General features: G+C 44.4%; 1 protein-coding gene across 6 annotated transcripts in view; it reads right to left on the bottom strand.

Annotated features, from left to right (window-relative positions):
- The window catches only part of kif2a (kinesin family member 2a), a 225,386-nt gene that overhangs the window by 76,548 nt on the left and 125,038 nt on the right, over positions 1-23,800 (bottom strand). For all 6 annotated transcript variants that reach the window (XM_070869241.1, XM_070869257.1, XM_070869252.1 and 3 more), the window contains one exon: positions 14,347-14,509. In XM_070869241.1, the coding sequence (XP_070725342.1) occupies positions 14,347-14,509 (163 nt within the window). The remainder of the gene's footprint in view (positions 1-14,346; positions 14,510-23,800) is intronic.

Raw genomic sequence — 23,800 nt, 5'->3', positions numbered from 1 at the left:
GCCAGAGGGACAAATACAAGGCATCATGGTAACACCCTTGCTCTAAACACTGGCCCGTGCTGGACTATGACATCGTCCGAGCCAAGGATCGTAAGGATGTGCGCATCACCCGCGGCATGACTGGAGCTGATGACTGCTGGACGGACCATCGCCTAATCCGATCCATTATCAATATTAACATAGCCCCAAAGCAGAGGGGACAACAGAAGCAGTGCCACAAAAAAATTTATGCCGGGGCACTTAAAGACCCAGCTAAGAGAGCCCTATACAGCCAGCGCCTCTCAGCCAATCTGGCATGCCTTGATGACCCTGAGATGCTCAATGCCCACAGCGCTTGGTCTGCCCTCCAGGCCTCCATAACCAGTGCCTGTGAAAAGACACGGTTACTCAACCAGAAAACACCAGGACTTGTTTGATGAAAATGATCAGGAGATCTAAGAACTAATAGATCGTAAGCGCAGAGCATTTTTGAGCCTCAAGCAACAACCAAACTCGGGAGCTACAAAGCAACGTTACAGACGGCTCAAGGCTGAGGACCAACAAAAAACCCGGGACCTAAAGAACAGGTGGTGGATGGAGAAAGCGCAGGTGATACAACAACTAGCTGACAGCCACGACATACGAGGATTCTTCACTGCAGTCAAGGCCACCTACGGTCCAAATTCCCAAGGCCCCACCCCACTCCTGGCCAAGAACGGGGAAACACTCCAAGGACACTGAGGCTGTCAGGGCCCGCTGGAAGGAGCACTTTGAAGATCTCCTCAATCGAGACTCTGCCTTTGGCTCGAAAGTTCTCAACTCCAGCCCGCAGCATGCAATCCACCATCACCTCAGTGAAACTCCAACACTACAAGAGGCAGGCAAAGCCAAAAAAACAGCTCAAGAACAAGGCCAAGGGTGCGGATGGAATTCCTGCTGAGGCGTTAAAATATGGTAGAAAGGCGCTGTTGGCACGGATACATGACCTCATCTCTCTCATTTGGAGGGAGGAGAACATGGCGGGAGATCTCAGAGATCGTGTCCATTTTTAAAAAGGGGAACAAATCCGACTGTGGCAACTACAGGGGAATCTCCCTGCTATCAACCACTGGGAAGGTTGTCGCTAGAGTCCTCCTCAACAGTCTTCTACCTGTGGCCGAGGAGCTCCTCCCGGAGTCACAATGTGGATTTCGTCCCCTACGGGGAACAACGGACATGATCTTTGCAGCACGACAACTGCAGGAAAAATGTAGGGAGCAGCGCCAGCCCTTATACATTGCCTTTTTTTGATTTTACAAAGGCCTTTGACACTGTCGACCGTTTTGGGTGCCCCCAAAAGTTTGTCAACTTCCTTTCAATGCTCCACGACGACATGCAGGCTGTGATCCTTACCAGCGGATCCGTTACAGACCCATTCCACGTCCGAACCGGGGACAATACAGGGCTGTGTCATCGCTCCAACCCTCTTCTCAATCTTCCTTGCTGCCATGCTCGACCTCACGGTCAACAAGCTCCCCGCTGGAATGGAACTAAACTACAGAACCAGTGGGAAGCTGTTTAACCTACGCCACCTCCAGACCAGGTCCAAGACCACCCAAACCTCTGTTGTTGAACTGCAGTATGCGGATGACGCCTGCGTCTGCGCACATTCGGAGACTGAACTCCAGGATATAGTCGATGTATTCACCGAGGCATAGGAAAGCATGGACCTTACGCTTAACATCCATAAGACAAAGGATCTACACCAGCCTGTCCTCGCCGCACAGCACTGCCCCCCAGTCATCAAGATTCACGGCGCAGCTCTCGACAATGTGGACCACTTTCCATACCTCGGGAGCCTCTTGTCAACAAAAGCAGACATTGATGTAGTGATTCAACATCGCCTCCAATGCGCCAGTGCAGCCTTCGGCTGCCTGAGGAAAAGAACGTTCGAAGACCAAGCCTTCAAACCTACCACCAAGCTCATGGTCTGCAGGGCTGTAGTAATTCCCGCACTCCTGTATGGATCAGAGGCATGGACGACTTACAGAAGACACATCAAGTCGCTGGAGATATATCACCAACGATGTCTCCGCAAGATCCTGCAAATCCCCTGGGAAGACAGACGCACCAACAACAGTGTCCTCGCCCAGGTTAACGTCCCCAGCATTGAAGCACTAACCACACTCGATCAGCTTCGCTGGGCAGGCTACTTAATTCACATGCCAGACACGAGACTCCCGAAGCAACTGCTATATGCGGAGCTCCTTCATGGAAAACGAGCCAAAGGTGGACAGTGGAAACGTTACAAGGACACCCTCAAAGCCTCCCTGGTGAAGTGCGACATCACCACAGATGCCTGGGAAACCCTGGCCAAAGACCGCCCTAGGTGGAGAAAGTGCATCCGGGGGGGGCATTGAGCTCTTCGAATCTCAACGCTGCGAGCGTGAAGAGGTCAGGCGCAGGCAGCGGAAGGAGCGCGTGGTAAATCACTGCCACCCCCCCTTCCCGCAATGAATATCTGTCCCACATGTGACAGAGTCTGTGGCTCTCATGTTGGACTGTTCAGCCAGCAAAGAACTCACTTTAGGAGTGGAAGCAAGTCTTCCTTGATTCCGAGTGACTGCCGATGATGATGATGATGATGATGGATATTAGATGGTGGTATTCCCACAACATTACTGCTCTTGTGGTAAAGATCACAGGGAAGGGGATTGTTGTCAACTAACCTGGGTGAGACACTGCAGTACATCGTGTAGATTATGCATTCTACCACCATGGTACACCAGTGATGGAGGGAGGGGTACTGATCAAGTAAACTGCTTTTCCCGAATGTTTTAAAATTCAAATAATGATGCAGCTGTGCCCATCCAGGCGAGTAATGAGCATGGGCCACATTACAACATAATTCTAAAAGGACAAAGTTTAAAAATACAAGCCTGAAGGCGGAGTCTCAATGTGAGGAGCATTCGTAATAAGGTGGATGAATTGACTGCGCAGATAGCGGTTAACGGATATGATGTAATTGGGATTATGGAGACATGGCTCCAAGGTAACCAAGGCTGGGAAGTTAACATCCAGGGGTATTCAATATTCAGGAAGGACAGGCAGGAAGGAAAAGGAGGTGGGGTAGCGTTACTGGTTAAAGAGGAGATTAACGCAATAGTAAGGAAGGACATTAGCGTGGATGTTGTGGAATCTATATGGGTAGAGCTGCGAAACATTAAAGGACAGAAAACGTTAGTGGGAGTTGTGTACAGACCACCAAAAAGTAGTAGGGAGGTTGGGGATGGCATCAAACAGGAAATTAGGGACGCGTGCAATAAGGGTACAGCAGTTATCATGGGTGACTTTAATCTGTATATTGATTGGGTTAACCAAACTGGTAGCAATACTGTGGAGGAGGATTTCCTGGAGTGTATAAGGGATGGTTTTCTAGACCAATATGTCGAGGAACCAACTAGGAGGGCAGGCCATCCTAGACTGGGTGATGTGTAATGAGAAAGGATTCATTAGCAATTTTGTTGTGCGAGGCCCCTTGGGGAAGAGTGACCATAATATGGTAGAATTCTTTATTAAGATGGAGAGTGACACAGTTAATTCAGAGACTAGGGTCCTGAAAAGAAAAGGAAACTTCGATGGTATGAGAGGTAAATTGGCTAGGATAGACTGGAGAATGATACTTAAAAGGGTTGACGGTGGATAGGTAATGGCAGACATTTAAATATCACATGGATGAACTACAACAATTGTACGTCCCTGTGTGGCGTAAGAATAAAAAAGGGAAGATAGCTCAACAATGGCTAACAAGGGAAATTAGGGAAAGTGTTAAATCCAAGGAAGACACATATAAATTGGCCAGAAAAAGCAGCAAACCTGAGGACTGGGAGAAATTTAGAATTCAGCAGAGAAGACTAAGGGTTTAATTAGGAGGGGAAAAATAGAGTATGAGAATGAGCTTGCAGGGAACATAAAAACTGACTGCAAAAGCTTCTATAGATACGTGAAGAGAAAAAGATTAGGGAAGACTTATGTAGGTCCCTTGCAGTCAGAATCAGAGGAATTCATAATGGGGAACAAGGAAATGGCAGACCAATTGAACAAATACTTTGGTTCTGTCTTCACTAAGGAAGACACGAATAACCTCCCGAAAATACTAGGGGACCGAGGGTCTAGCGAGAAGGGGGAACTGAGGGAAATCCTTATTAGTCAGGAAATGGTGTTAGGGAAATTGAAGGGACTGAAGGCCAATAAATCCCCAGGGCCTGATAGTCTGCATCCCGGAGTACTTAAGGAAGTGGCCCGAGAAATAGCAGATGCATTGGTGGTCATTTTCCAACATTCCATGGACTCTGGTTCAGTTCCGATGGATTGGAGGGTAACTAATGTAACCCAATTTTTTTTTTAAAAAGGGAGAGAAAACACGGAATTGTAGTCTGACATCGATGGTGGGGAAAATGCTGGAATCAATTAATAAAGATGTAATAGCTGCGCATTTGGAAAGCAGTGACAGGATCGGTCCAAGTCAGCATGGATTTATGAAAGGGAAATCATGCTTGACAAATCTTCTGGAGTTTTTTTTTGAGGATGTGATTAGTAGAGTGGATAGGGGAGAACCGGTGGATGTGGTATATTTGGACTTTCAAAAGGCTTTTGACAAGGACCCATACAAGAGATTAGTGTGGAAAATTAAGGCACATGGTATTGGGGGTAATGTATTGGCGTGGATAGAGAACTGGTTGGCAGACAGGAAGCAAAGAGTGGGAATAAACGGATCCTTTTCAGAATGGCAGGCAGTGACTGGTGGGATGCCGCAGGGTTCAGTGCTGGGACCCCAGTTATTTACAATATACATTAATGATTTGGATGAAGGAATTGAGTGTAATATCTCCAAGTTTGCAGATGACACTAAGCTGGGTGCCAGTGCAAGCTGAGAGGAGGATGCTAGAGGCTGCAGGAGGACTTGGGCAGGTTAGGTGAATGGGCAAATATGCATGGCAGATGCAGTATAATGTGGATAAGTGTGAGGTTATCCACTTTGGTGGCAAAAACAGGAAGGCAGATTATCTGAATGGTGACAGATTAGTAAAAGGGGAGGTGCAATGAGACCTGGGTGTCATGGTACATCAGTCATTGAAGGTAGGCATGCAGGTACAGCAGGCAGTAAAGAAAGCAAATGGCATGCTGGCCTTCAAAGCTAGGGGATTTGAGTATAGGAGCAGGTAAGGCTTACTGCAGTTGTACAGGGCCTTGGTGAGGCCTCACCTTGAATATTGTGTTCAGTTTCGGTCTCCCAATCTGAGGAAGGACATTCTTGCTATTGAGGGAGTGCAGCAAAGGTTCACCAGACTGACTCCCGGGATGGCAGTACTGACATATGAGGAGAGACTGGATCTGTATTCACTGGAGTTTAGAAGGATAAGAGGGGATCTCATAGAAACATATAAAATTCTGACGGAACTGGACAGATTAGATGCAGGAAGAATGTTCCCGATGTTGGGGAAGTCCAGAACCAGGGGACACAGTCTAAGGATAAGGGGTAAGCCATTTAGGACTGAGATGAGGAGAAACTTCTTCACTCAGAGCTGTTAACCTGTGGAATTCCCGACCGCAGAGAGTTGTTGATGCCAGTTCATTGGATATATTCAAGAGGGAGTGGGGTATGGCCCTGACTGCTAAAGGGATCAAGGGGTATGGAGAGAAAGCAGGAAAGGGGTACTAAGGTGAATGATCAGCCATGATCTTATTGAATGGTGGTGCAGGCTCGAAGGGCCGAATGGCCTACTCCTGCACCTATTTTCTATGTTTCTATGTAGGGTGGAATGTGGGAGGCCAGCCAGGAATGCATTGGAATCGTCAAGTCTAGGGGTAACAAAGGCATGGATGAGGGCTTCAGCAGCGGATGAGCTGAGGCAAAGGCGGAGTTAGAGATAAGCAGTCTTAGTTATGCTGTGGATGTGGTCGAAAGCTCATTTCAGGATCAAATATGACACTAAGGTTGCGAACAATATGGTTTAGCCTCAGACAGAAGTTGGGGAAAGGGATAGAGTCATTGGCTAGGGAACGGAGTTTGTGGCAGAGACAAAAACAATGGCTTCAATTGGAGAAAATTTCTGCTCATCCAGAACTGGATGTCGGACAAGCAGTCTGACAATTTAGAGACTGTGGAGGGGTCGAGAGAAGCGATAGTAAAGTAGAGCTTAGTGTCATCAGCATACATGTGGAAACCAAGGGGCAACATGTAAATGAGAAATAGGAGAAAGTCATTGAAGCAGCAGCTGAAAATAGTTGAAGGCAGTTACTCTCTCCTCTCCTCTGGTATTCAGCTGTTGTGTCCATGTCTAGTGGTTTGGGAGAACCTAAATTTAGCATCGGAGAGTGGGTTATTAATGAATAGGTGTTGCTTGATGATTCCTACTGGCTTTACTGGTGATTGGAAGGAGGCCGATAGGGCAGTAATTAGCAGAGTTAAACGTGTTCTGTTTTTTGTGGGTATGATATATCTGGGCAATCTTGCACATTAATAGGTAGATGCTAGTGTCCTAGCTGTACTGGGACAGCTTGGCTAGGGGAGCAGCTTCTCTGGTGCATAGTTCTTCAGCATTATAGCCAGGCTGATGAGAAGTCCCATAGTGTAGGTTACACATTTTACTTTTATCGATATTTTGGTAGGCTGGTGAAAAACCAAGAATGCCACTGATAGTATAAAAAATGTGATTGGACAGGTTTGGCTTGGTGGTAACTACTGATTTATCTGATTTGGTGGTTTATAAGATAGTAACTCGTGATTGGTCAATTTTATATTACTAGAACAATTGAGCTAATCTGAGTGTAATGTAGCCAAGTTTGCTGATGATACAAAGAGGAGTGGAAAAGCAAATTGCGAGGAGGACACAAAGAATCTGCAAAGGGATACAGACAGGCTGTCAGTGGGCAAACATATGGCAGATGGAGTGGGAAAGTGTGAGGTTATCCCACTTTGGCAGGAAAAATAAAAAAGCTAATTATTATTTAAATGGAGATTACAAAATGCTGCAGTACAGAGGGACCTGGGGGTCCTTGTGCATTAAACACAAAAAGTTAGTATGCAGATACAGCAAGTAATCAGGAAGGCAAATGGAATGTTGGCCTTTATTGCAAGGGGGATAGAGTATAAAAGTAGGAAAGTCCTGCTACAACTGTACAGGATATTGGTGAGACCACACCTAGAGTACTGCATACAGTTTTGGTCTCCTTATTTAAAGGAGGGATATACTTTCATTGGAGGCAGTTCAGAGAAGGTTCACTAGATTGATTCCTGAGATGAAGGGGTTGACTTATGATGAAAGGTTGAACTGGTTAGGCCTATAACTCATTGGAGTTTAGATGAATGAGAGGTGATCTTATTGAAACACATAAGACGCTGAGGAGGCTCAACAAGGTAGATGCAGAGAGGATGTTTCCACTCATGTGGGAATCTAGAACTAGGGGACATAGTTTCAGAATAAGGGATAGCCCGTTTAGAACTGAGCTGAGGAGGAATTTCTTTTCAGAGGGTTGTAAATATGTGGAATTCTCTGCCCCAGAGAGTTGTGGAGCCTGGTCATTGAATATATTTACGGTGGAGATAGACAAGATTTTTGAACGATAAGGGAGTGAAGGGTAAATGGGAACGGGCAGGGAAGTGGAACTGAGCCCAAGATCAGATCAGCCATGATCTTATTAAATGGTGGAGCAAGCTCAAGAGACCAAGTGGCCTACTCCTATTTCTTATGCTCTGTTGTTTTAAAAAAAAATATACAACAGATTGTGTAACAAGATGGACGGATGCTAGACAAAACATTTTGGCATTGCTCACAGGGAAAAAATATTGTATACTTTTCCTGTAACTTTTGCTCATTTTTTTTTTAATCCCAAACACTAATTTTCCTATCTCCCTCAGTCTTCTACTCTTCTTCCTCATTGCTTCCATACTTTGCACTATTTCCTTTCCTACTTTCTCCAAACCTCTTCCTCCTTCTGTATCTTTCGCTCTCCTCTATATTTGCCACTCCCTTATAAACATTCACTATGTCCTCATTTTGCAATTCAGGAAACATTGCTATTAAAGGTCTTTGACAAGCAAAGAGGAGGAAGGGTGGAGCTATTTACAGTGTCCGCTAGGTTGGGGCCCCAAGAAGAAAAGTCAGATGGTCAGCAGTTTAGTGAGAACATCGAGCAGAAAATTGGCCTCAAAAGATGAAATAAGCCCAGCAAGGGCATGAAGGGGGATCAGAGAGAAACTAGAGAGAGATGTGGCTTCAGGGCTAGAGAGGAGAGGGGTTTGGCTTGATGGGAAAGGGGAAGAGATGAAGCAGCAGAAAGGATTTTTTGTTCCAACAATGAGAGAAACTGACCATTTGACAATCTGGGCTTTGCAGGCCAGATCGTCAGTGGTTTGGAAATCCATATATTACTATATATGCGCTGAATTAAATTTTCTGATGTCTCGGTCTATAGCTCCTTCCTCTTCTGGTTAGTTCTTCCCGAGAAGAGCTATGGAACCCACCTACTCCCCTCATGCAGAAAGCTGAAAGGCCACACTGGACAGGCAAGGTCTGGAGAAGAAAACATTCACCAAGAAAGAAAAATTTCAAGCCCCAGACCTCTGAGATTAGGTCACTATTGGTAAAATTTACTGGAAGGTCATAAGAAATCTTATGGCTGAGTTTAAATTTGCATGATTAATTAAGTATTTAATGTGTTTGATATGTTATCTTTTAGGTGCAGTCAGCTATCTGTGGAAACATGAAAAAGAACTTGCATTTATATACTGCCTTTCATGTCCTTAAGGATGTCCCAATATCCTTAACATCCAACTTTTGATGTGTAGTCAATGCTATTTTGTAAGCAAACATGCAGATAATTTGGGCACAGCACAAATCTCACAAATAAGGGTAAAATGACCAGTTAATTGATTTTTAGTGGTGTTGGATGAGGGATAAATGTTGGCCAGAATATCGGGAGAATTGCCCAGCTCTTCTGTTTGTACCATGGGATCTTTTACGTCCACCTAAACAATGTCTTGTTTCGTCCAAAAATAGCAAACAGTACTGAAGTGTCAGCCTAGATTATGTACTCAGGTCCTTGAGTGGGACTTGAATTCAAAATCTTCTGACTCAGACGAGAGTGCTACCACCGAGCGAAGGTTGAAATCATGTTTGTTTTATGATGGCTGTTAGCTCCAAATTGGTAGCTTTGAAAAAGTACAAGTAATTTGTTTGGTGGGTTTTGTGTAAGTGGCTGGTCCCTTATTATGAAAGTTGGTGGGCTGCCCCGATCTGTGAGAGAACACCACTGCAGGTCGGGGCTATAAATAGAGCTGGAGCATGCCAAGTGTGCGAGCAGTTTTGAGGTGGGCGATGTCATCAGGACCCAGGTCGCTGTTTGGAGCGTGGGCAGGAACATCGGCTGGGCCCTGGTAAAGCAGAGGAGCATGGAAGGTCGTGGCAGACTTGCGACGAGCGATCAGGGCGGAGGAGTGATGAGGAATTGTGACTGAGGTGTGGTGGGTGATCGCGACGGAGGTTCGGTGCGGAGGGAGATCATGGCAAAGTACGGTGAATGTTTTTGTGGCGGAGGAGTGACAAGACATCGTGGCAGCGGTGCGGCGAATGAGGGTACGGGGCCCAGAAGAGCTGAGGGCCCAGGGGTAGCAAGGACTTGCCCACACTGCGATATGCGCGCGCACTAGGACCATGCAGCATAGCAGGTCTTCAGTCGGCCTAATTCAACCCTTGCCACTGGATAAAGGTCGAGCATGTGTGGTGGCTGATGTGCAACGGTCACCACACGTTTAAAAAAAAATCCATGCACAGGCACCTTCCACCCCCTCAATTGAAGTTCAGGGCTGGAGCATCGGGTCCTTCATTGAAACATCTGAACTCTTGTGGAAGCAAGTCATCCTCGTTCGAGGGACCGCCTATGATGATGATGGATTATGAAAGTTATACCTATGCTACAGATTTAAAATATTAAGGATGATGCAGACATGACATGCTTGGTGTTGTATATAATTCCTTGTGTTAATGCAAGACTTAATTATTCCAATACAATATGAAAGTGATCTTGCGAAACTGCAATAATTAAGGGGAAAATTAACTTTCAAAACCATTCAAAAAGCATTTGCAAATACATAGCTAAAGATTTCAGTTGTTTTCAATAGGAATTGGCTGGCTTGTTTTAGTCTTATGAAAAATGATTAACGATCAAAAAATATGCACAAGACATAGTTTCTGTCAACAGTAGGTTACTTCCATTTGATTGGTCGAACTGTATTTCCAAGGAATGACTTTGGAGGTGATGTCCAACTAAATAACAATCACAGCTAAGCATTAAAGGCACTTGTGACATCTTCACTTTGTAATCGACTGCACTTGTGGAACAGTTCTCCAGTAAAAGTCAATGTGTTTGAGAGCAGGGAGAAACAATACCTATAACATACACAAATCTTTGAAGGTGCAGGACAAGTTGATAAGGCCGTTAAAAGCAAACGGGATCATGGGTTTATTAATAGAGTAGAAAAGCAAGAATGTTATGCTAAATTTTTATAAAATACTGGTTAGGCCTCAGCTGGAGTATTGTGTTCAATTCTGGGCACCACACTTTAGGATGTCAAGGCCTTCGAGAGGGTGCAGAGGAGACTTACAGAATGGTACCAGGAATGAGGGACTTCACTTATGTGGAGGGACTAGAGAAGCTGGGATTGTTTTCTTTACAGCAAAGGTTGTGGGGAGATTTAATAGAAGTGTTCAAAATCAGGAAGGGTTTTAATAGAGTAAATAATGAGAAACTATTTCCACTGGCAGGATGATTGGTAACCAGAGGTCACCGAGTTAAGGCAATTGGCAAAGAACCTTGGAGGGAAATGAGGAGACATTTTTAATGTAGTGAATTATGATGATCTGGAATGCATTGCCTGAAAGGGTGCTGCAAGAAAATTCAATTGTAACTTTCATTGGAAGATTAGTAGGTCATACAGCCCCTTGAGCCCGTTCCTCCATTCAATTAGATCATGGCTGTTTTGTATCTTAACTCCATATACCCGCCTTGGTTCCATAACCCATAATACCCTTGCCTAACAAAATCCATCAATCTCAGTTTTGAAATTTTCAATTGGCCTAGTCTCAACAGCTTTTTGGCAAAAAATTTCCAGATTTCCACTACCCTTTGTGTGAAGAAGTGCTGCCTGACATCATCCCTGAACAGCCTAGTTCTAATTTTAAGGTTATGCCCCCTTGTTATAAGAACATAAGAATTAGGAACAGGAGTAGGCCATCTAGCCCCTCGAGCCTGCTCCGCCATTCAAAAAGATCATGGCTGATCTGGCCATGGACTCAGCTCCACTTACCCGCCCGCTCCCTATAACCCTTAATTCCCTTATTGGTTAAAAATCTATCTATCTGTGATTTGAATACATTCAATGAGCTAGCCTCAACTGCTTCCTTGGGCAGAGAATTCCACAGATTCACAACCCTCTGGGAGAAGAAATTCCTTCTCAACTCGGTTTTAAATTGGCTCCCCTGTATTTTGAGACTGTGCCCCCTAGTTCTAGTCTCCCCGACCAGTCTGCCTCTATCTTGTCTATCCCTTTCATTATTTAAAATGTTTCTATAAGATCACCCCTCGTCCTTCTGAACTCCAACAAGTAAAGACCCAGTCTATTCAATCTATCATCATAAGGTAACCCCCTCATCTCCGGAATCAGCCTAGTGAATTGTCTCTGTACCCCCTCCAAGGCTAGTATATCCTTCCTTAAGTAAGGTGACCAAAACTGCACGCAGTACTCCAGGTGCGGCCTCACCAATACCCTGTACAGTTGCAGCAGGACCTCCCTGCTTTTGTACTCCATCCCTCTCGCAATGAAGGCCAACATTCCATTCGCCTTCCTGATTACCTGTTGCACCTGCAAACTAACTTTTTGGGATTCATGCACAAGGACCCCAGGTCCCTCTGCACCGCAACATGTTGTAATTTCTCCCCATTCAAATAATATTCCCTTTTACTGTTTTTTTCCCCCAAGGTGGATGACCTCACATTTTCAGACATTGTATTCCATCTGCCAAACCTTAGCCCATTTGCTTAACCTATCTAAATCTCTTTGCAGCCTCTCTGTGTCCTCCACACAACCCGCTTTCCCACTAATCTTTGTGTCATCTGCAAACTTTGTTACACTACACTCTGTCCCCTCTTCCAGGTCATCTATGTATATTGTAAACAGTTGTGGTCCCAGCACCGATCCCTGTGGTACACCACTAACCACCGATTTCCAACCTGAAAAGGACCCATTTATCCCGACTCTCTGCTTTCTGTTAGCCTGCCAATTCTCGATCCATGCTAATACATTCCCTCTAACTCCACGTACCTTTATCTTCTGCAGTAACCTTTTGTGTGGCACCTTATCGAATGCCTTTTGGAAATCTAAATACACCATATTCATCGGTACACCTCTATCCACCATACTCGTTATATCCTCAAAGAATTCCAGTAAATTAGTTAAACATGATTTCCCCTTCATGAATCCATGTTGCGTCTGCTTGATTGCACTATTCCTATCTAGATGTCCCGCTATTTCTTCCTTTATGATAGCTTCAAGCATTTTCCCCACTACAGATGTTAAACTAACCGGCCTATAGTTACCTGCCTTTTGTCTGCCCCCTTTTTTTAAAACAGAGGCGTTACATTAGCTGCTTTCCAATCCACTGGTACCTCCCCAGAGTCCAGAGAATTTTGGTAGATTATAACGAATGCATCTGCTATAACTTCCACCATCTCTTTTAATACCCTGGGATGCATTTCACCAGGACCAGGGGACTTGTCTACCTCGAGTCCCATTAGCCTTTCCAGCAGTACCCCCCCTAGTGATGGTGATTATCTCAAGGTCCTCCCTTCCCACATTCCCGTGACCAGCAATTTTTGGCATGGTTTTTGTGTCTTCCACTGTGAAGACCGAAGCAAAATAATTGTTAAAGGTCTCAGCCATTTCCACATTTCCCATTACTAAATCCCCCTTTTCATCTTCTAAAGGACCAACATTTACTTTAGTCACTCTCTTCCCTTTTATATATCGGTAAAAGCTTTTACTATCTCTTTTTATGTTTTGCGCAAGGTTACTCCCTCACCAGAGGAAATTGTTTCGATCTACCCTATCAAAACCATTAATCACCTGAAACACTTCAATTAGATCACCCCTTAATCTTTTATATTCAAGGGAATACAAGTCTGTCCTGATGTAACCCGTCCTCATAAGTTAACCCTTTTAGCCCAGATATCATGAATTCTAATGCACAGTAATGTCTCTGGTATTGGATCCTGTTTTCAAAAACACCCGAGCTTCTTCATTCTCCAAGGCCATGGGGATACGTGGTTGTTTTTTTCCTTTTGTACTTTTTTCTCCGAAATCCTGGTCTACCTTGTTTTTTTTCCCCTTTTCAGGGGCAAACTACCCTGAAGGTATAATTCAGTGTGTAATATAAGATGGGAACATGATTATCTCAACCCGAAACCTAAATTAGCCAAGATTAGCTCTAGAAAAAAGCATACACTTAGAAGATCTTGTTAGACAATTTGAATGTCCAATCCTGGCATTTATGAGGCTAACACAGAGAGAGCGAGAGAGAGAGAGAGAGAGAGAGAGAGAGAGAGAGAGAGAGGAGATTAAAAGGAAAGAGCTAAGGGGAAATAAAATCAATGGAGAAATAAGACAGATGGGGGGGGGGGAATGAGAGGAAGAATGAAGGAGAGGCAAACAAAAAGGAAATTGGATATAGATTTGAAAATAAAAAATTGCAGTGATATGGGAGTGGGACTAATTGGACAACTCTTTCAAAGAGCCAGCATAGACACGGTTGGCCAAATGGCCTACTTCTGTACTGTATGATTCTATGAACATTGCATTAATTACATTGCAAACTAAAGTCCCTTTATTGTCTAGACCATGTAGGCACAATATTAGGAGGGCTGCCAGTGACTGTGAAACTATAGGAGTTAATGCCACCATGAGGGGAGGGTAGAAATGAGAGAACAAAACAAATCCCAGAACACAACAGCAAACCTTGGATTCAAACAGTTCTTTTAAAACAATTACTGATAGAGAAATTACCGACACAAAAGCAGTGATACTTTGAAGCAAATGTTTCAAAAAGTATTTAAAGAATTAACCAAAGAACACACACTGAAAATATTTGATCAGGAATTTCAGAAGAGCTGCATACTTGAATCAGCCTGGAGATCAACTCACCTAATCTCAGTATCCTGGTTTAGCTCAAGTGTATATTATTTGTTGACCGTTAGCATAAGAATAGCAAACACCCATTTACAAGTTTGTCAGTTAATAGGCAATTTTCCTGAAAAACAGTAGCTTTTGCATACCTGTAAACCATTTCATTAGTAGCAGTCTCATCAAAGGCATAGTCAAAACGGAAAGTTTGGTTTTCTAAGTACTTTGTTAAATCCACTTTTTGTTTCGGTTCATGAACCATTACAACATCCTTACTCGGAATTGTGATTACATCAAGGTCTCTTATAGCATTTTCTGAAAGAGATCAAGATAGAGTTATTATTTACTTCTCGTGCTGCTGTTTTGGTTGAACAAGTCTCTTCATTGGAGAGCAAACTTTTCACCAAACCATATCCCCATAATTTCCGAATAAAATAGTTCTGTAGTATGAGGATATATTTTGCATAACATTTCAAATTTGCTACTAAGTAATGAGATTCTGGTTAGTGTCAGTGATTGGTTGACTTGTGCGCTCTGGAGCAGAACCAGAGATAAATGGGACTCTAGTGACCCAGGTTAGAGAGTCCTGTACGTGAGCCCACATAGCAGTATTACAAAGCATCTGTCACCATCAACAGTGAAGGGGGTAGTGGCAGAAGGACCAATAAAGGAGATTTTGCTTCTAAGGCCAGTACCTCAAACTGAGTTGAGGAGGCCTAATTTTCCTCCACCATCTAGGATATTGGTCCTTTTTGGGAAACCACTGGTAAATTAGGTTCAACTATGAGGATTTAATGATTAATCTCCACTGGTGAGCATCCAGTTGCTACCCGCAGACACAGAACATACAAATAGTTCTTCCTACTTTGACTTCAATTCTCATAGTTGTCAGGAAACCCAAACTCCTGAATCAGGGTAAGCATCTGTTTGAATGTTGCTTGAATCACATCTTGGCATAGATCTTGAGAGTCAATAATCTAAACATGAATAGAGATACAAGTGCTGCAGCTGCAGATGAGTTAAGACAGGCATTTTATAAACATTGAGAAAACCTAGCAAAAAGATCAATGGGGAGCATCCCACAATGGTAGCTATGAATCTCGAAATTAAACCTCTACAACCTTCTGTAATATGCTTAAACGGTTTATGCAAAAGTAAGCATCATTGACACCTATTGCTGACTGCCAATGTCATGGGCAAACTGCCTGATATAGTGCTACCATCTTGAATTTTTCCTTTTTTGAGAAACTGAAGAATGAGGTTGGGAGTAGGGCAGAAACTCCAGTAGTTTTGGTGAGTCTGCAGCGTAGTACAAGTTAAACATGCCTCAACTAATTTCCAAAAGGCAAGAGACAATTGATCTCATCTGTCAGTACAGATATCAGCTCCCGGTTTATCAAATTAAAATTAACACTGATCCTGAAATACGATTATCCTGGTAGAGCTCTAGAGGCCCAGAGAAAACCATGAAAATGCTTGCAACTCTACTTGGCCTGTCACATGGCAAGCGGGTTTGTCTCCGAGCAGGAGGTGGAAAGGGTACAAGTCAAGAATATTCAAGTAAAGAAAAAAAAGATTGCATTAACGGCTGGAGTTCCATGACGAACAGAAAGGTTAGATCAAATCTGAAATTATAGCTAAAGCATTTGGTGCTAGCAGGGCAAAGAATAAAAAGAGACAGCCAGGACAAATAAAGAAAACAGGACAATGACAAAAAAAAGTGGTAAGGGGGAAAAAAAGAAAAGAAAATGACTGGGAAACTAGAATTTTCTAAAATTCTGTGAAAAGGAAAATTGTGCCTGACAAAGAGGATGGCCATCAACCTGAAACATTAACTCTGTTTCTCTCTCCACAGATGCTGCCTGACCTGCTGAGTATTTCCAGCATTTTTGTTTTTCTCAGATTTCCAGTATCTGCAATATTTTACTTTTGGTTAGAGAGATGGTTGAAAGGGAGGTAGGAGTAAAAGCAAGTTTCTCAGAATGAAAACAACAGGTATTCCTAGACAGCACAGTGAGGACAAAGAGTCTTTCATAGTTAGGAACGGTCTCCCATCAGAGCTGGTCACACTTGGGCAGAACAAGGGTGCACGAAAACCCATGTTCATTAAACAAAATAAAGAGGACCTGGGACGAACTAAAAAGACAGCCAATTGACTGGGGTGACCTAATTCTTATCTAGAGAGAGAATTCCAAGATAGTTTCTGGGCTGGCAGCTCCTTTGCTCTGCAACTCTATCATCGGTCATGTGTTGCCATCCTTTGCCCTTTCTCCCCCAATCTCCTCTATTCTACTGTTGTTCCCCTGGCTGTAATGGTGGATGCATTTTAGTCCAAACTACAAGTTCAAGCTGCACGTTTAAAGTTAGCTGTGCAGAGTCCACTGTCCATCCCCCTGACCCAGCTTGTTCTTTGTTTTCACTGTGCTACTTTCAACTACTGGAATTCTGCCCAAATTTGACTACCTAACTCCTAGATTCCTTTGCTCTGGACTACAGTGCAAGACTTGATCGCTGTAACTCTACTGTGCTACTCAGTCACTTCAAGTTTTACAGTGACTTTAACTATCCCCACCTTTAGGTAACTTTATCTATCACAACCCAACCCCCAGCTGCTGCTGTTACATGCAGACCTGACTGTATATTGCTGGTTTCTCAGGTTCATTTGGTTGCTGTGGGTCCTGGCCAGAAATCATCATCTCCTTGGCCGAAGTCCATTTCTCCACAGCGACTTCCAACTTCACTGCCATTTTCTACAGAGACTGTATTTTCTGCTGGGTCATCTCGATTCTAGTATCTGGCCTGCTGCTGTGCATTTAGTTTTCTGCTTCTTCAGGAAAGTTTTTACTCTCCACTAAGCTAGCTCTTAATTGTTTTGGCTGCTGCCAAATGACCTTTGCTCTAACACTTTCTGCCTGGTTCCAATACTACTCTGGATTGTGCTGCCGAATGACCTTTGTTCTGCTGCTTTTCGCCTCCTTCCCATTTTCACTGACTCCATCCATCCCTTTGCTGTTATATTGGATCTGTTGATATGCAATACTAATCACCGAGGCCATTACTCATAAAATCATCGAAATTTATGTCATAGGAGGTCATTCGGTCCATCGTGTCTGTGCCAGCCAACAAGGAGCTATCGAGCCTAATCCCATTTTCCAGCTCTTGATCTGAAGTCTCGTAGGTTACGACACTTCTAGTGCACATCCAAGTACTTTTTAAATGTGATGAATGTTGCTGTCTCTACCACGCTTTCAGGCAGAGAGTTCCAGACCCCCGCCACCCTCTGGGTGAAAACATTCTCCTCGACTCCCCTCTAATCCTTCTACCAATTACTTGGTGACCAGAACTGTACATAGTACTCTAGCTGTGGCCTAACTAGCGTTTTATACAGTTCAAGCATAACCTCCCTGCTCTTGAATTCTATGTCTCGATTATAAAGGAAAGTATCCTGTATGCCTCCTGAACCACCTTATCTACCCGTCATGCTACCTTCAGGAATCTGTGGACATACACTCCAAGGTCCCTCTGTTCCTCTACACTTCTAAGTATCCTACTATTTATTGTATATTCCCTTGCCTGGTTAGCCCTCACCAAATGCATTACCTCACACTTCTCTGGATTGAATTCCATTTGCCACTTTTCTACCCAGCTGAACACTCCATTGAAATCTTTGTGCAGTCTACAGCTTTCTTCCTCACAATGAACCACACGGCCAACTTTTGGATCATCTGCAAACGTCTCAATCATGCCCCCTATATTGAAGTCTAAACCATTGATGTATACCACAAAAAGCAAGGGACCTAGTACTTGAGGCCTGCGAAACCTCTTGGAAACAGCTTTCCACTCACTCATCTCCGGTGTATCCCTGGATCAACCATGCTGGCTGATGGTAGATTCAATATACCTCCTTGGCTCTCCATTTTCCATGGAAATGCTTCTACAAGTGCGTCCACTGAAACTCTGTCCCCTAAACATATCTTGTACTTTCTTGCCCTCCACACTTGTCTCCGAAGTTGGGCATCAGTTTGTTGATGCTTCAAGGTGACTCCACAAGTCAATTGCATCCCACCACGGGACCTCTGAATTACTTTGGATTGTTTTTTTTGTCTCCCAACTATTCTCCATTTTCAAATAGAACATATATATCCTAATCTTTGCCATGCCTATGTACCTTGAGTGTCTGTGTGCATGTGCAGTTTGGCTGCCGCTCCAGACCAGAGATCATTACTTCTATCTCGCTTTTCATCTCTTTATCCCTCTTGGACCCTTCTCTCCCGTTTCTTTGCTGTCCTGTTTTACCCAGTCATTCCTCCTTTAATTTTTTCCCTTTGGGTACTTTGCCCCAAAACTTCCTACCCTAACCCTTCATTATTCCTCAACCTTCCTCCTCCCAGGCTTGACTCACTTTTGGGTAAGTCCACAGCTTCTTTGGCAGCACTCCGAAACCCGTGACCTTTAACACCTAGGAGGACAAGGGCAGTAGGCGCAAGGGAGCGCCATCACCTGCAAGTTTCCCACCATCCTGACTTGGAAATATATTGCCTTTCCTTCATCATCATCAATGGGTCAAAGTCCTGGAACTCCCTCCCCATTAGCACTGTGGGAGTACCTTTAATCACAAGGACTGCAGCGGTTCAAGGCGGCGGCTCACCACCACCTTCTCAAGGGCAATAAATGCTAGCATTGCCAGCGAGCCCACATCCCGAAACAAATTTTTAAAAAAGCTTCCCTCTGTGTCTTCATTGGAATTTCCTTCCCAAACCTCGTCGCCTCTGCACCTCTCTCTCCTCCTTTACGACGGTGCTTAAAACTTACCTCTTTGATCAAGCATTTGGCCACCTGTCCTAATGTCTCCTTCTTTGACTTGGTGTCAGTTTGCTAATTACGCCCCTGTGAAAGGCCTTTGGATGTTTTACTACATTAAAGGGGCTATCTGTTATTGTTGGATTGTCATGCAAAATTTAAAAAATTGCAATTAATAAAATAATCCCACAATTAAAAATACTGCTAAGTACTTAGCATGTGCCTGTCTAAGGTATCATCACCATGCCTGGAAATCCTTTCAGGAAAAAGTTTTCGAATGAAATACAAGAGGTTTTTTTTATTTAACTACAAACATTCAGAAAGATCAGAAAGACAGAAGTTGGCCAGCGAAAATTGATAGCAGGACAACAAGTTCAAGAACTCCAGCAACCAGAGATGAGCAGATAATTCAGTGCATGCATCACAGGTATGGCGAGTTCCTGAGAATAAAAGCAAGGTTAGTGCTACCAAGAGAGAGAACAGATGTCAGAAGGCCGCCAAACTATTACCATGGCAGATGGGGATTCACACATTGATTCCCTGGCGGTGAATCCAGCGTCCCAAATGGAGGGAAGACCATCAACCCTATTACATCTACTCAAGAGAGCTTGTATGAAATCAAAAAATCTTTGCCAAAGCTGCAAGCTTATCAGCAATAAACTGAACTAACAAGACTTTTAATATACCTATTTAAAGCTGTTGACTTATCAGGTATACATAAAGTCTTGTCTAAACTAACCTGTTGACTTTACGTCAATCTTGGACAATGAACACAATGCCAACTTGTAATATGTAGAGCTCAGCTGATGTCGAATTACTGTGATGCACCTAAATTGCTTTTGTAACCTCATAATTCCATCAGTTAATAACATACTTTTGAGTATTTTTACTATTTATAAGAAATATTAATGACGATTTCATCATCTGACTTCCACTTTGGTGACTTTTATAATAGATCAACTCACTCAGCAGTTTATATGCATCTTAAAATGGGGTTGGTGGCGTAAATGTTAATATAATTTGACCTTTAAAATTATGAAGAGTTATAATTAGTGATAATTTGTTGCGACATGGTAATACAAGATAACACAAAAAGAACAGAGAATATTTTTTTTAATACTAGAGAGGGATCCCCTGCCACAAATCATTGTTTAAAAAGGAATTATTTGCTTAAAAAAAGAGAGAAATATTAAAAGGCCACTCACTAAGAGCAAGGACTGAGATTTGACTAGTTGACTCATGAGAGCATCTTAAAGGGAGAACATTTTCCACAATTTTTCCCTGGAAATATCGTAATGGCTTGGCCAATTCTGAGCAAAAATTGAAGCACAGTTCCATTCATTAACCAGAGGATCAGAACTGAATGAAAAGTAATGTAAGCTCTGTTACGTCTTGAATAAAGAGTCAGACTAGCTCAAAGCAAGGTGTGACGGTAGTCCTTTATTACAGATCTCAGAGTGCCTCTCCAGCCTGTGAGGCCTCCTTATATACAGGTGCTTCCAAGGGACTCCAGGGGATTAGCCCTCTGGTGGTTAGACATGGTATTTACAGGTTTACATACACAACACTCCTCCTCCCCCCAACCAAAGCCAATAGTGTAACTATTTACAATGCGAGTCGATCTGGGGTCTTCCTTTCCCTGGTTGATCTTCTCGGTGCAAATGCTGGTTTTGGTGAGTCGTTGTTGGGCCCTCGCTGGGCTGCTGGGAGTGGTGAGTCCTGCTGGGCTGTTACGGGTGATGAGTTCTGCTTCGTGGTCAACCGTTGGGTCGGTTGCCACTTGTGTGTGTGTTGGAGGGTCGAAAAAGGTGGAGTCTATTGTGGGTTGTTCTGGATAGTCCGTAAATCTGAGTTTGGTTTGGTTCATGTGTTTCCTGTAGGTGAGTCCATTTGAGAGTTTGACCACAAACACCCGACTCCCCTCTTTGGCCAAAACAGTGCCAGGAAACCACTTTGGACCTTGACCATAGTTCAACACAAACACAGGATCATTTATTTCAAATGTGTGACACATTTGCGCAATCATATGTATTCTGTTGAAGCCGCCTGCTCTCTACCTGCTTGTGTAGATCAGGGTGTACAAACGAGAGCCTTGTCTTAAGTGCCCTTTTCATCAGTTCAGCGGGAGGGACTCCAGTGAGCGAGTGGGGTCTTGTGCGGTAACTAAGCAGGACTCGGGATAAGCGAGTCTGCAGTGAGTCTTCAGTTACCCTTTTCAAGCTCTGCTTGATTGTTTGAACTGCTCGTTCTGCCGGACCATTGATCGCTGGTTTAAACGGGGCAGATGTGACATGTTTCATCCCATTGCGGGTCATGGACTACTTGAACTCGGCACTGGTAAAGCACGGCCCATTGTCACTTTCAAGGACATCTGGCAGGCCGTGCGTGGCAAACATGGCCCGTAGGCTTTCAATAGTGGCAGTGGACGTGCTTGCAGACATTATCACGCATTCAATCCATTTGGAGTACGCATCTACAACCACTAAGAACGTTTTCCCCAAGAATTGGCCAGCATAGTCGACATGGACCCTGGACCACGGTTTGGAGGGCCAGGACCATAAGCTTAGTGGCGCCTCCCTGGGTGCATTGCTTAACTATAAACATGTATTACATTTGTGCAAGCAGGACTTTAAATCTGCATCGATACCAGGCCACCACACATGGGATCTGGCAATCGCCTTCATCATTACGATGCCTGGGTGGGTGCTGTGGAGATCACTGATGAAAGTATCCCTGCCCTTTTTTGGTATCACTACCCGATTATCCCACAGGAGGCAGTCTGCCTGTATAGACATTTCATCTTTGCGCCGCTGGTTAACGGGACACTAGACCAATTCCTGTGGAGCACAGTTTTTTTTTTTACTAAGGACAGTAAGGGACCCTGGCTCGTCCAGATTTTAATCTGTCGGGTGGTAACAGGGGATTGCTCAATCTCGAATGCTTCCATTACCATAACTAAACCCGTGGTGGGCAATGGCAGCCTACTGAGAGCATCGGCACAGTTTTCTGTGCCTGGCCTGTGGCGGATGGCGTAGTTGTATGCGGACGTGAGCGCCCATCTCTGGATGCGGGCAGATGATGAGAGGAGCAAGCCCTTGACTTAGCCCAGTGTTGTCCAGTAGAGATCACTCACTGGGCATAGTTGCTACTTTAAAAGGCCCAGCGGCAGTGAGAGGCGGCGGCAGTCGAGAGGCGGGTGTTCGTGGCGTTGGTGAGGCCTATAAAAGGTGTGCTTGTGCAGCTTCAGCGGGGAGAGAAGGCAAAAGAGTAGAAAAAAATTGAAAGGTGACGTCACAGCAAAGGGGGCAAGTGATTGGTAAGTAGCTTTTCTTTTTTCTTTTCTATATCAGAAAGTAACCTTTAGCCTTGTTGTTGCCACATTAAGTTTATCTAAGGGTTAAGTCAATGGCAGGACAGCTCGGACACGTGTTATGCTCCGCCCGTACTATGGGGGAAGTCAGGGACACTTCCGGTATCCTTGACTACGTGTGCGGGAAGTGCATCGGCATGCAGCTCTTGACGGACCGCTTTGTGAAACTGGAGCTGTGGGTGGATTTACTTGGAGCATCCACGATGCTGAGATCGACGTGAATAGCACGTTTAGTGAGTTGGTCTTACCGCAGGAGAAGGGTACACAGCCAGATAGAGAATGGAAGACCAACAGGAAGAGCAGTGCAAGGAAGGTAGAGCAGGGGTCCCCTGCGGTCATCCCCCTGAAAAACCGATACATCGCTTTGGGTACAGTTGAGGGGGATGACTCATCAGGGGAGAGCAGCAGCAGCCAAGTCCACGGCACCGTGGGTGGCTCTGCTGCACAGGAGTAGGCCATCTAGCCCCTCGAGCCTGCTCCGCCATTCAACAAGATCATGGCTGATCTGGCCATGGACTCAGCTCCACTTACCCGCCCTCTCCCCGTAACCCTTAATTCCCTTATTGGTTAAAAATCTATCTATCTGTGACTTGAATACATTCAATGAGCTAGCCTCAACTGCTTCCTTGGGCAGAGAATTCCAGAGATTCACAACCCTCTGGGAGAAGAATTTCCTTCTCAACTCGGTTTTAAATTGGCCCCCCCCGTATTTTGAGGCTGTGCTCCCCTAGTTCTAGTCTCCCCGACCAGTGGAAAGAACCTTTCTGCCTCCATCTTGTCTATCCCTTTCATTATTTAAAATTTTTCTATAAGATCACCCCTCATCCTTCTGAACTCCAACGAGTAAAGACCCAGTCTACTCAATCTATCATCATAAGGTAACCCCCTCATCTCCGGAATCATCCTAGTGAATCGTCTCTATACCCTCTCCAAAGCTAGTATATCCTTCCTTAAGTAAGGTGACCAAAACTGCACGCAGTACTCCAGGTGCGACCTCACCAATACCCTGTACAGTTGCAGCAGGACCTCCCTGCTTTTGTACTCCATCCCTCTCGCAATGAAGGCCAACATTCCATTCGCCTTCCTGATTACCTGCTGCACCTGCAAACTGACTTTTTGGGATTCATGCACAAGGACCCCCAGGTCTCTCTGCACCGCAGCATGTTGTAATATTCCCTTTTACTGTTCCCCCCCCCCCCCCCCCCCCCCAAGGTGGATGACCTCACATTTTCAGACATTGTATTCCATCTGCCAAACCTTAGCCCATTCGCTTAACCTATCTAAATCTCTTTGCAGCCTCTCTGTATCCTCTACACAACCCGCTTTCCCATTAATCTTTGTGTCATCTACAAATTTTGTTACACTACACTCCCTCCACTCTTCCAGGTCATCTATGTATATTGTAAACAGCTGTGGTCCCAGCACCGATCCCTGTG

The sequence above is a fragment of the Pristiophorus japonicus genome, chromosome 2 (genome assembly GCF_044704955.1).
Source record: "Pristiophorus japonicus isolate sPriJap1 chromosome 2, sPriJap1.hap1, whole genome shotgun sequence".
Classification (NCBI taxonomy): domain Eukaryota; kingdom Metazoa; phylum Chordata; class Chondrichthyes; family Pristiophoridae; genus Pristiophorus; species Pristiophorus japonicus.
The sequence above is the reverse complement of the archived record's forward strand: the minus strand, read 5'-3'. Positions and strand labels throughout refer to the sequence as shown.